Source organism: Temnothorax americanus, unplaced genomic scaffold, assembly GCF_048541705.1.
Source record: "Temnothorax americanus isolate GAGA-0224 unplaced genomic scaffold, ASM4854170v1 Scaffold10, whole genome shotgun sequence".
In the NCBI taxonomy this organism is placed as follows: domain Eukaryota; kingdom Metazoa; phylum Arthropoda; class Insecta; order Hymenoptera; family Formicidae; genus Temnothorax; species Temnothorax americanus.
The window spans coordinates 3,585,233-3,599,079 of NW_027509231.1; the positions used below are offsets into that span (position 1 = coordinate 3,585,233).

Sequence of the window (13,847 nt, forward strand, 5' to 3'; positions counted from 1 at the left end):
TTCCTATTCTTTCTTTTTTTTTGTTTCAGGCCAAACAACGTGCCTCCGTAAAATGGCTTCTGTCGAAGGCATACAACAATCGAGTGCCAGAAAAACTCCGCGACCCCTATTACCGTGACCATGAGGTAAGCAAAGGTCAATACTCTGTTAACGAATTCGTGTCTCGCGTGTCAGACCTCCAAAAGTTTCGCGCAGATATACCTTATTAATATTAATAAAGTTTCACATTATGTTCGTGCGGTATATCATTACAAATTGAAAATAATGAATTTTTAATTGAGAAATTGTAATAATCTTACAGCATATATATTTAATAATGCATATATTTAATAATGCTGTGAAAAAATGGATTTTTCCACATAGATAGAGGAAAAAATCTATTCTCTTACAGACGCATTTTATTATTATGGCTTTTACGCGCATTAATTTTCATTAAGACTGCTATTGCGATCGTACGATGGCTTCCTTTCGTGCGACGATATCGATAAATTTTTTCCTCGCAAAAAGTCGTCGGTTTCCCAGGCTTCGATGTTCTGAAAAACTCTGCTTTGTAGCACGCGTCATTATTTCGCGACGGAGAAAACGGATTCGTCGTGAAAGGCAAAAGTATCTATATAGCCAGAGATGCTAATAATGCTTTTGCGAACACAATATCGCGCCGAACTCCGATGAGAACGAACGAAAGTCGTGTTACAAATTACGTTGCCAATAGCTTACTTATACTCCGGAAGCCTACGGAGAAAATGTAGCTGAGACTTCCAGCACGGCTGAAGTTCGGTGAAACTTCACGAAGAACTGAACTTTGTACTCCCTCCCACGAGGATAATGTCTGTCAGTAATATCTCTTTATATAAGTAAAACGTGTTCGGGCAAGCCTGAAAGAGAATCTGATTTATAGAATGCAAGCTGTTTGTTTTAACCATCAAACTATCATTTCCTACCAACTTGTAATTGCTTTTAAAACACGCGCTGTCTACGATGGACAAATGATAAGATAACATGTTGTGTTAATCTCTCAACGAATCGTGTCGAGATTCCGTTGGGACCTGCTCTTTGAAGATATATACGGGTCGACGCGACTTAAGGGAGGCTTGAATACCCTCTTAAAAGTAAATGTCGGGACGACTTGTGTGAAAAATGCTTTTTTCTTTCGCGAAACACAGGTGTATGAGAATTACTTCAAAATACTTTCCATTAGAAATATGTTTCTTTGACAGATACGAAAATCAGAATATTGGAACGCGGAATTTTCCACTTTTTGTTAAGCTATTATTATGCAAGAACTATATTTTTATATTCTTTGGTATTTTCTCTCCTGTGTTTAGTTTGACAAGAGAAAGGCTTTCGCCCTGAGAAAGGTATTAGGTATTTTTGTAATGTTTGAGAAGAAGAAGCATTTTTTTTTTGAAAACCAAAGTTTTGAAAATATTTTCCGTACTTTGAGGATACGCGATCTTTACGCGAAGACTATTGCAAGTTAAATCTCTTCGTAAGACCTCTTTTAAGCTAGCAGGACCAAATGGGCCGAATCATACCGGACCTATCGGAATATTTAGTACTTTTTTGTACTAATTTGTACCACTAGTAACAATTTTGTACCTCGTGCCGTTTCGGAGAAAATCGTGTCGCTGCTACCTTAGAATTAAGCTAGAAAGACTACAAGAGAAAAAAAATAAAAAAAGGATTTTAAATACAGAAATTTGAAGGACTGAATTTGTACTAATTTGTACCATACAAATAAACTTAATATATTTATCCCTTCTGCTTCAAACAGCCCCTAATAGAACTCAGTCCTCTTAGTCTCAAGAGTAAAGTACTCTTTCTAATCAGCAGAATCAATCGCTACTTGTAGACTCTATTCAGTATAATTTGTACTACGAAAATATAACGTTTTAGATTTTGTACCCCAGCCGTTTGATAAAAAACTACCCCCGATACCTAACAGTTTCAAGAGTTACTTTGCGCACCGACAATATAATTATATTTATTAGACGGACAGTACGCCAAGAATCCTGGCCGCTTACTATATCTTTCAATTATCTTTGCTTCGCATATTTTTTTTATCGTTTGCCCGGTAACTTTGCGCAAAAACTTTTACAGATCCTCCTTTCGATATTTCGCCCACATTGCAGTCTTTCGAAGGCTGCACGAAGCGAACTTTCCTCGCTTCAGCGTTGCTCTATTAATTACGATTAGTTATTTAATTCGATAGACTCTATGAAAATAATATTTTACAAAATGTTATTTAAATGTTAACCTAATTTCGGAGTTGTTTAATCTTAAATAGTTATTTGTGCAACAATAAGTGGCTGAAGATGAAAATTCACGGGTGCGGAGTTGACGCACGAGCCGAAGGCTCACGCACGGCTTGCATACCCTATTTTATGTTGCAAGTGCGTGGAAAGTGGCCTATCACGCGCGCGTAGCGTGATTTTATATATATATATAAAAAATCGAATGATTCGACTGACTCATCAACGCCCAGCCCAAACCCTTAAACCTAGAAACATGAAATTCAGAGAGTATATATATTCTTTTCATGATGTAAGCACCCACTAAGAAGGGATTTCTAGAAATTTGACCCCTAACGGGGTGAAAAAGGGTAAAACGTGTTTTCACGGATTCCTCAATATCTCTTAGGCCCGATGAGATATCGATTTGGTTTTTGCTTACAAAGGTTACCCATATACAAATGCTTAAAAACATAATTCAAAATTTTGCCCTAATCAATCCCTAAGGCCCGGTCTAAAATAAGTCGTATGTTGGTGTCGGGTGTCGCAACGTAGCCGATGGTCCAATGAGAGAATTTCTTTTTCGGAAACAAATTTTTCTCATTGGACCATCGGCTACGTTCCGACATCTGACTCCGACATACGACTGATTATAGACCGGGCCTTAAGGAGCAAATCTAAATTCGGAGGTGAATTATAGAATCCTTTGCATATGGTAGCGAAGCACGGGTGTATCAAGCTAGTTATCTATATTATACTTTTACTTATTTGTCTTATTCTATTATTTATGTATCTTAAGATAAATTCTTACATATGAATATACACTATTTTATCTTATATCGATTACAAATATATGCATAAAATAGAAATACATAATAATGATATAAGCAACACATGGTTATAAATAATAAGCAGAATACGTAATATTTCAATTTACTTCATTATTTGAGTTCTTCGTTCTTCATTTTTCGTCTTTCGTTCTCCGTTCTTGATTCTTCGTTTTTCCTTCTTCGTTTTTCGTTCTTTGTTCTTCGTTTTTCATTCTTTATTCTTCGTTTTTCATCAATTCGCCTTCTGATTTCGCTCCTGGTAGAAGTCTTCATGGTGGATTCGAAGTATCTGATCTTCTCGGCTACCTCGGATACTAGATTGCTACTCTGATACTATTCGAAATGAAGCTCTCGCATCCTTTGGCACGATCAACCATAGCCATAAAATCGTTGCAAAGAGACGAACAAAACGTCACTCTGAAGACAAGGTCGTTCTTCCCCTCCGTTTCCTTCGAACTCGATCATCTGTGGCACTCACTTTCACCGCGCTAGATTCTTTAGACAGAAGAATTTTTCCTTATAATTTTTTATCTTAAATTTTAATTGTTCGAAATGCTAATCACAAAATTATTGGTGAAAAATTTACAGAATGAAAATCCTTTTGGCTCTTTTACGGTATATGCAAAAAGGCGTATACAAAATGCTAAAATATTTTGTATATTTGTTTATTCAAACTTATCAGAACTTATTAGAATTGTTAAAAGATTTTCAAAATATCTCGAGTTTTAGAAGGTTAATTTATCCAGTTCTAATTAATCGCTCAATTATTCGACCGTATGAATATAATTATTTTGGATTTAAATCATATATGATTACCTGTTATTCTAAAGATAAATTTTGACGTTTACAGGAACAAGAGCATCTGAAACCGCAGATCGTTCACACGCTTTCCAATGCGGAGCTTTACTGCCTCGCGCTGGCCAACATATACTCGGATCCTAACTATCACAATCAGAATCACTACGGGATCCTGCAAGCCCTGGCCAGGAAAGGCGTCTACGTCGCGGAACAGAACAATACTCAGCTCACCGAAACGATCCTCATTCAAAATTCACCACTCAAGATGGTAAGCTTATCAATACATAAGTAACATTGTACACAGTTGTGTTTCCTCGAGACATTTGGACACCTTTGAATATCGAGAAATGAGAACCTGAAATTGTTCTAAGAGTACAATTGATATTTATCATGATATCTTCAGAAGCTATGTAAATCCTATATTATATGAAAATTTTATTACGATAGATAACATGAAAACTATTTTAATCTATGCTTGATTAATGCTTTTATCTCGTTACAGTCCGCGCATATGGCTGTGATAGAAGGCCTGATGGTCTTGTACGCGAAAGAGGTGGTGACGGGGGACCGGGTGGTCTCGGCGATACGACGGTTTGACCCCCAGGTCGAGGTGGACATGCCGTCGGATCACGAGAAGGGTCTCCTGCTCTGGATCAATCACGCGTCGCACGCGCTAATCGCCAAGATTCAGAGCGAGGAGGGTGGCGGCGACAAGACGCGGCTGCCCGAGCTACCCGCCGCCAAGGACTTTCAGTCTCTGTGCGACGGTGTTGGCTTGGCGGCCGTTGTCGCTTTCTACTGTCCCGGCGAGCTCAACTGGATGGAGATTAGGGTGTCGAAGAGACCCTCGGTGGCGGACGCGCTGCACAATCTTTCCTTGGTGCACGCGTTCTGCGTCAAATGCCTGCCCTACTCGATTTTCCACATGCAGCCCGAGGACGTCACGTACATGAGAGGGTGCGTTAGTTTAATTTAATTCGGAATCGTTGGGAATATGACAAATATTTTTACAAATTTTCTTTAATATATTGCGTTACTTTTGGAAAAGATAATTTTATCAGCTATTCCTTTTTTTTATTATTCTTGTTATAATTTTTAGATCGATGAAGCAGAACCTAGTGGTCTTTCTGGCTGACATGTACAACGTCTTGGAGATTCATCCGGCGAAATGCGTGCGCTATCCTGGTGAGGAGCGGGCGATGCAATACCTAGATGGTACGTAGACGTTTTCTGACTTGGAATGAGATTGTTTATTAGAAGCAGATCTACGCGACAATATATGGCACTTGAGCTATTGCTACGATGGAGTGAAAGGGAGAGAGAGGGTGGAAGAGAAAGAGAGAGGGATCGTGAAAATTGGTGGTGGATAAATGTTGATTGGTGGAGGCTGCTGTACACTGGACTTTTATATACCCGTTCTATTATTTATTTTATTATACTTTTCTCCATAAAATTCCGCTACTGTTGCAGGCAACGTACGTACGTCGAGCATTGCGTGTAATTTTATCCTAAATTGTAAATTAATTAAAGTAATTCAATATATCGCGAAATTCAAATAAATAAATCATTGATATTACGAGGAATGTTGTCTGCAATTGTAATGGTATCACGCTTTTTATATCAGTGTCAATACACACACTCGATATCCCAGCCTCTTGATCCGGATTCTCCCCCCGAGAGCAGCGACTAATTGTATTATTTCCATTCGATACCAATTGGCCTTTTTGCGAACAACACGCGAGCAACAATTGAGATCGCCGCTGCAACGGGCAAAGAGATGTCGATATACCAGCCAAATTACGAACTTACTACCTCCACGCAGCACTTAATCTACAACTGTAATATTTCCATATATTTCTATGGCGTAACCTCTTCTTGACGCTTGACACGACAACGCTATCCTCGCCTTCTTCTTTCGTCAACTTCCGGTTGAACCACGTGATACGGCGCGGCGACGGGTGCAGCCTGCCCGCGCAATAGTCATGGCGTAGCTCATAAGAGAAGCCTGCCACAGTCTATAGCTCCGATACCTGATCTGAGAAGCAACCTCTCCGTATCCGCGCCAGGTTTCACAGGTATCCACACGTTACCACACAAAGAATCAATCCTCATGTTTACTAGATGGTCGTCTACCTTTGAGAGTCGCGTTTCCGTGGACTGACATTGCCGTTTTTTTAGAATGTCTCGAAGGGATCAACGACTTCACGGTCGTCTTTTCGCGTTATCTTTCATATATGTAGGTGTCATGTTCAATGCGACGCACACTTATCCAATTATAGTCAGCGTGCATAATAAAATGTAACATTTGTGACTACGACTGTTGCTAATATCAAGCTTAATTAAGATCTATCATGCTATTAAATTCTAGAATTTAATATAGCAGTATTTAGCTTTCAATCTTTTAGTATGATCAACATCGTTTCATCACATGGATATAAAAGTGTGCATTTAATGAAAATTTGTACTTTTTATATTGGTTTGAAAAAAAGTATATTATTGAGAGCTGTATTCTTTTTGTTAAAAGAGAAAGACATTGCGGCTTACCGATAATTCTAATGTGCGTTTTATTAAAAATTAAAACACGTGATCCCGTTGAACTAATCTCTTAGTGAAATTTATGAATTGTGAGGAGCACTGCTTGTTACTAATCACATATTGTTTGCATTTCATCCGATTACTATCGTGTGAGATCATAGAACAATATATATATTCTCTCGGGAACAGACCTGCATGTGAATCGCACTTTTGCGACACGATCATTGGCTGCCTGCCGCTTGCATTGGATCATTGGCTTTACATTACGTTTCTTTTGCATGAGATTTTGAGTCGTGTGCGCTGCTACCAGTCACTGTCAACGAGAAAGATGAGAACTTCGTCGTCGTTTCATTAAGGTCCACTCCATGTTTAGTTAGTACGATTACGTTGCGACGTTTGTATTCACATTGTTTATGGTGCTATTTGGTTTATGATTTATCATGTTACATGTTGCTGTTTGTTTCACGTTATGTTCATTTTCAGATTTATCTGACGACTTGACGACAATAACTAGAGATTAGAAGTATTAGTTTGTAGCGTGACTCGATATATATTTTTGTACGGTATTTCCTGTCTCAAAATGTGTGACATAGGCTTTTCCGTTAACGTTTTGATTCTTGGAATTTGCACAAGTTGAAATTCTCATGCCGTTATCGCGCGTTCCATCGACCTCCGTCGTTGCATATTCTCACATTGAGTACATTTTGCTGGAAGTACAAAATAATACACATGGGAATTTCACATTGTGCTCTTAAACAATCTGTTGCGTAAGCTTTATTTTTAATGTAAACGTAAAGTGCAAATTTCTTATCTGTTGAGCATCTTATCGTTCCTTCTTGAATATAGTTTGAGTGATGAATAAGTCTCCTCATCTAATTAAATAAAAGTATAGACAGGCGATCGATTCATCGTTAAATTATCTTTCCAGTTACGAAGTCGACATCAAGCAGCACTGTGAAGAAATCGCAATCTTTGCAACAAACTGCCGAGAGTCATCCGTACGATGATAGGTGCGTTATGTTTCAAAGTACATTCTAAGGCAAAGTATACGCTTGAAAAACGTATAGCATTTGCTGATAAAATTTATAAATATAGTTGGAACTTGTAGAAATTAATTTGTTGTATACACAATTAGTAAAAGTCAAGTTTACTTTCTCTTATAGGCGCGCAGGTAGTGAAGAGAGTTTCGTAGTGCATCGTGGCAAAGGCATTCCCACGTTGAGCTCCGTAGCCGATGAGAAGTCCACGGGCAGAACTGAAGCCGCTGGTCGGCCGAGCAACTGGGAGGATCAACGACGGAGCTCTTACGCCGGACGTCGGTCCAGGCGGAACAGCATCACGGACGATTCTCAGTTGACCATCGAAAATTTCGGCGGGTCTCAGGTACGTGGCCGCGCGGAGCGAACGTGTGTCATTTCATTCGTCGCCGCGCGAAGAAAAACTTGGCGCAGGAGGAGATTGTCTCGAGCGGACAAGCGGTATGATCGAGTGATTTCTTTTATCTAGGATAATTTACACAATTTTGGTAGAAATCCGGATAAAGAGCTAGGCGCGCACACCGGCAAGCGCAGCACCACCGAGCCGACGTTGCCCGCGCGATCCAGCGTCCAGGATGTGTACGGTAGCGGCGTGCAGCACATAATCGCGGACAACGGTTACAGCGGCGGCGAGGAGCCGCCGACGAGGCTACGACGGCAGGCGTCTAACAGCAGTCTGGATAACGTCGCTCTCCGGCAAATCTTACATTCCAGCGCAGAGAACGACAGCGGTGCGGACACTGGCGGCGGCGGCGGCGGTGGTGGTGGCGATGTTCTCACGAAGTTCGCCAGTTTCGCGAATCTGAGTAGGCAAAGCTCGGAAAAGGGGATCAATTTCACGTATACGGAACAGGATGATGCGAAATCAGCGAGCAGAAAACACGGTCAGAGTAATGGCAACGGGAACAGTGAGAAGAAAACGACATTCGCCACTCTGCCAAATACAACCACGTGGCAACAGCAGAGCAACCAGCAGTCGCAGCAGATGGAGCAACATTCTGTCGGTAAGCTATCGAAGTGAGAATAAAATTTATTTGGAAAATAAAACTTATTTCAGGCTGATTACAAAAAAATATTAGCGGCAACGCGCATCGTTACCTATATTATTAGTAAAGCCGAGTTTGCAGCATCCAAGAATAAATTATTTAATTCTATTCAATTTTGAATTACTGAAAGTGCTCTGTGATGTTAGATGAGAACGGCGGCAATACCGTAATGGCCTCGCAGCTGAATAATATACGACTGAAGCTCGAAGAGAAGCGACGGCACATAGAGAACGAGAAGCGAAGGATGGAAGTTGTTATGTCGAAGCAACGGCAGAAAGTGGGAAAAGCTGCCTTTCTGCAAGCGGTTACGAAGGTAAAAATACATGGGATTACTCCAAACTTTAAATCGTTTAGAAAGACTGCAATAATACACATTAAACATTCTGCATAACATTTAAACATTATTATCATCATCATTAATTCTACGTATCAGTTCTACATCGTTATTATAGTCGGGACTTCAATGGTTTGTTCCTTTGATAAAAGAAAAAGATGCAGAACAATACGGGTGATATAATTCGGTACGAATTATAGGGAATGTTCTATCGAGAGACACACAACATTTAATGTCTGCCATGCTGTGTGACAGCTACTTTTCGAATCTAGGCACGGGTGTTTAGTATAGAGCAAATGGTATAAAGACTGTACTATATCTCAGAAAGTACAAAGTTTCTTTTTCTTCCGCCTTCCATTTATGTTTTTCATGTCATATATTTCTGATTGTAATTATACCGCGATTGTTTGATATTGCTTGTACGTATACATATATGAGAATATCAGTTGAATTTGTAGCATTATTGGCAAAGTACGTGGATGTAAAATATATGATTGCTCAATTTTAGGCAATAATCGAAGTTTGTAACTCATCTAATAATTTTTTTATCTAGATATACATGTGTAGATCATCGTTTTGATCGCTTTGGTTGTACATAGTAGGATCTTATCTCCTCTTTGTTTGCGTCTTAAATAATCTTGGTTGCCATGTTATTTTAACACAATTCTCTTTCTGACATTTCAGCTATACTTGATGGTAAGCGCATGCTAACGCACTAAATTTTTGCATTATTAACAGGATTGAATTTTGAACCGCCCTATTTTTAAATCACGTTTCTGTTTAAGCAGGAATTGTCAGTTGCAATCTTTTTGTGTTTTATTTATCCAAATGCAATCTTTATTTTATTGCACATTTTATTTTTTATTGAAAACGATATCAATATCTTGGAACTCGCGAGCAATTAATATTATTTAGTTATTTCAGTTGTGCATGGATAAATTCCTTTTCCTTTAACATTATATAATTAAACCGGGATGTTTCCATAAAAGTTTATTTTTCATTTCTCTCCTAATGTTCGTTTTAATTTGTTTTAGTTCCAAAGTATTGATAAAGTTATGAATGCATTGAGTTTTAAACAGTGTTCGAGAAAGGTAGATAGATTCATCATGTTTAAAGCACTGCATGCTGTTTTACGAACATGTTTTCGCCAAAAGAGAATAATATGAGAGTTTATACATATGAAAACATAGAAGAAGGTTTCAAGTCGAAACAGTTTAAATGTAACATACTAGTCAAAGTACTGATAGTGTGTAATTATTGTACTGTGACTTTTTTATAGTATCAATATATACTACAGTAATATATTATATATATAAAGTTGTATACACATTAATATTTAGAAGAGGGATATGTATATTTAATTTTAATTATATATCACGCGCGCATACACACAATTAATTTTTTTTTCTATTTATAATTCCGAACGAGGTAGCGTAAATATTGCGTGTTCGTAGTTTAAGCCAACTGTTGTTCAATTAAGTATGATTTGCGAGCCACTCTGGATGGGCTTTGGCACTTAACGCGCTTGAGTGTAACGTGACCTTTGGCCGCGGGGAGACACACTCTCGGCACCGTGGTGTTCGGGTGGTGATTTGGTGGCGGACTCTGAGTACTTAACAAGGCACGCTGGTTGGGCTGGTTGCAGGGTAAGGTTAAATCTCCTTCTTCGTCAACGTCCGGGGGGGACAGTCCGGCCGAGACAGTCGGTCCCCCCACCCCTGTAACCTCCGGGTCTTCAGGGGCGACTCCGACGAGCGTTTCCGAGGCATCCTCTGTACCCCAACAACCCCTTCAAGAAAAACCACAGAGACCCTTCTCGCTCAAGGTACGATATCAGCAAGTGTTTCACGTAGGCGAAAGAGACCCCAGTGATAACTTTAATATTTTCTAGAAGATTATTTATATTGCGCGCTTATGTGAATGGCTTTCGAACAACGGTTTTCTTTTTTCCCTTCATTCCTGCTGTGCGGATGTAGCGAAAAAGCACAGTAAGGAAAATTTCCTCTCTCGATGTTTAGCAATTACGAAACCAAACGGGCGTGACAATGCCCACGAAATGTACAGCCGCTTCTCTACCCTTTTAGTAAAAGTTACTTTCGATAACGGATTATTTTGCTTCTTGACGCTTCTTTTACATTGTAGAGGAAAACGAAACCTTGCCTCAAGATGACATATGTATTTTATAGTGACGTGCAGGACCCCCCCCACTCGAGCGCATTCGTTAATACAGTGCTCCTGGCACGCATGCGATACTAAACACTCTCTGGAAAATAGTAGCACTGCATTTACTTGCATTTACAGCTACATCGGGTGACGGCTACTAAGATTAATTCGATATTTTTAATACAGTTTTTTTCTCTACTAACAACAAGTTTTACGTTCTTACATGTACATATATGTCTCTCTAATATCTAATTAACTGTACTACGAAAATTTAATTTAAGCTCTTGCTTCTAATTGCGCTGCTACTTACGGCTGTTACTTACTGTTGCGGCGAGTCGGGTTAAATTCGATACCCGTAATTAGTGTAAAGTCCCGAGAACTTGGAGAAATTCGAGAAGCCTTGATATTATTCATAGTTACATAAGATATTGATCAAACAGAGACGGAATAAATGTTGCATGTATAGACAGTGTCACCAAGTTTCCGGACCATTAACTGGATCGAGAATCCGTCTGCGGATCGTCAATTATTACGAACGTAATAATTAACAAATTAAATCTACCATCATGTTTTATTCGTGCGTACTTCGGGTAAATATTCGGATATAGCATTATAAATAAGGAGACATTTTATACGCAGGCTCCAGTGACACACACGTTCGTAGATTTGTACGTCGTCCGTTTTACTTATTTTAATTTCGTCGATTATTTTTTTCACTTTCGCGCAAAATATACACCACGAATAATATAATGAGCGTACACACACGCACACTTTACGTAATTACAAAAGAACCCGAGACTTATAATTAATTCCTAATAAATATGATCAGTAAGCTTTACATTTAAAAACAAAAAACGCTAAACAGAATCGAGCGTTTTCCCTATACTGCAGTATTGCACACAAGTACGCGTTCGCAGCACCGTAATATCTTTCTGAGGCATTCCATTTCTCTGATAACGAATATAGGAAATTAGTGAGGATGTGCGGGACGTCGAGCACAAGTGGCTGGAGCACGATGGTAACGCGCCATTCATTGAGACTAGACGCACTCCGGACATCGAGAATATGGATCCCGAACAGTATCGTCAATCCATAACGCAGTTAGTACTCGCTTTCGTGCCTGTAAAAATTACGATAGAATTACGAAGGAGTGTCGGAGTGATGCGAAACGTCATCTGTTGCAGAATGAACACTAGTCTGAGCGAAATTCAAGCGGACATACAGCGTTTGGCGAGCCAGCAGAATCAGATTCAGCAGCAGCACCTGATGTCGCAGCACCAGAAACAGATGCAGCAACAGCTTCAGCAGCTGCAGAGCCTCAGTCAGCAGCATATGCAAGTGCGTATATGCCGGGCATACATTCTGCGGCGTCGCGCGTCATATTGTCAGCTGTTTCTTCTCAAACCTTTACCTTTCAGACTTACGGAATGCCACCGATGAATCCGTTAACGCCCAGACTGCAAGATCCGCAACAGTCGCAGTTCTATTTGCACGATCAGCCGCAAGTGCAGCAGAGGAGGATGTGGGGCCAGCCGGCACCCGCTCAAAGTCTGGCAAATGAAATGGCCGCGGTGGGCTATCAGCAGTCTATGGATTCGCGATTTAGTCCTCAGCCTGCAGGTACATATATATATATATATATATATATATATATATAATATCAGATTAATTTAGAATAAATAAATATGAAGAAGAATATTATATTAGTAACCAGACTTGTAGCACAAACAGCACTGACGAAAATTCATTATTAATTAAAAGAACTCCCGCATTAATATATAAATTGATCAAATTTTATAGCTGTTATTATAATATACATATAACATATAATATTGAAAATTTTTTAGAAGTTGCACGAATCTTAAAGCAAATTTTTTTCGGCCGATTACTTGTGGAAAGCTTGCTTTGTAGAATTGGCTTTTACAGATTGAAAATAAACGGCTCATCACACATAATTTTTCTTTTTTAATTTTAATATGCTTCAGTAGATTGTTTTTGTCTTTTCTTAGCTTATCAGCAGGATATGCGCATGTATGCGGATCCCACGAGGACTTGGGCCGCGCCGCACCCGACGCAAAAGGGATTCGTTTTGCACGACACTCAGGAACCAAGGTACCTCAACGGGGATCATAGTCTGTGTAATAATCAAATGAGCCACCCCGGTCCGACCAGCGTCTTTCCAACGTCTTCGTCGCTTTTCAACCAAACACAAGCCACATCTGCTAGTCCACAGCATCGTAACGCCGTAAGTATTTCCGTGCTTTTATCTTTGCGTCGATTTTTCTCGCGTTTTCCTTTTACGCACTCAATTAACGAAATAGATTAAAATCGGTGAGGAATCATATATTCCTACTACGGCATTATCGTCTTATCGCACTCACTCTCTCGCCACAATCTATTTATATTTATACTAAATGGCTTTTCTGCATACAATGCACGCACGCACGTGACTGCATCAATTTATTACGAAAGACAGAAAGACGGGCGAGACTGAATGCTGCACCCACAGCGGTGATTATTGTGTGAGTGAAAAGAGTTATATAGCTAAACGTTCGCGATGCGTGCGCCGATCATCAGCTCGATTTGGTCACTTCAATACGAAGGATCGGCCCCGAGCGCGTACGTATGTGCATGGGAACCAGTTGGTGATGTAATGCACGCTTATAGACGCTTGTTCTTGACACCCAACATGGCAGACACTACCCACACTGGCAGTCTTAGCGTCTAGACGTTCGCGTCCGGCTCGGATTTACACCTCTAGTCTCCTTGAAGTGATTTGTAAATTTGAATAATATGTTTTTCCTCGACCCGACCGTCGCAACTTCACGCGATTACTTCACTAAGGTTTGCTTCGGCTGATTTTACCTTACTTT

At 39.7% G+C, this 13,847-nt stretch overlaps 1 protein-coding gene and 1 long non-coding RNA gene across 16 annotated transcripts in view; one reads left to right on the forward strand and one right to left on the reverse strand.

Annotated features, from left to right (window-relative positions):
- The window catches only part of Patronin (calmodulin-regulated spectrin-associated protein patronin), a 64,638-nt gene that overhangs the window by 41,063 nt on the left and 9,728 nt on the right, over positions 1–13,847 (forward strand). For 6 of the 13 annotated variants that reach the window (XM_077412070.1, XM_077412105.1, XM_077412096.1 and 3 more), the window contains exons 3-16: positions 30–125; positions 3,912–4,127; positions 4,362–4,816; positions 4,959–5,074; positions 5,824–5,934; positions 7,323–7,404; positions 7,558–7,777; positions 7,901–8,435; positions 8,624–8,790; positions 10,457–10,636; positions 11,941–12,074; positions 12,159–12,312; positions 12,393–12,594; positions 12,984–13,219. In XM_077412070.1, coding sequence (XP_077268196.1) covers positions 30–125; positions 3,912–4,127; positions 4,362–4,816; positions 4,959–5,074; positions 5,824–5,934; positions 7,323–7,404; positions 7,558–7,777; positions 7,901–8,435; positions 8,624–8,790; positions 10,457–10,636; positions 11,941–12,074; positions 12,159–12,312; positions 12,393–12,594; positions 12,984–13,219 — 2,904 coding nt within the window. Of the gene's footprint in view, positions 1–29; positions 126–3,911; positions 4,128–4,361; positions 4,817–4,958; positions 5,075–5,823; positions 5,935–7,322; positions 7,405–7,557; positions 7,778–7,900; positions 8,436–8,623; positions 8,791–10,456; positions 10,637–11,940; positions 12,313–12,392; positions 12,595–12,983; positions 13,220–13,847 lie in introns of all 13 variants that reach the window. The other 7 variants (XM_077412028.1, XM_077412037.1, XM_077412077.1 and 4 more) reach the window with 4 other exon arrangements.
- On the reverse strand, positions 11,953–12,996 carry LOC143900844 (uncharacterized). Of its 3 annotated transcripts, XR_013257894.1 has the most exons (4): positions 12,864–12,996; positions 12,399–12,588; positions 12,197–12,336; positions 11,953–12,094 (listed from the first exon to the last, which is right to left on the reverse strand). It is a non-coding gene; the product is annotated as an uncharacterized LOC143900844 (long non-coding RNA). The 3 variants fall into 3 exon arrangements; XR_013257893.1 differs by lacking the exon at positions 12,197–12,336 and having other exon boundaries at positions 11,955–12,094; XR_013257889.1 differs by lacking the exon at positions 12,197–12,336 and having other exon boundaries at positions 11,961–12,094; positions 12,386–12,588.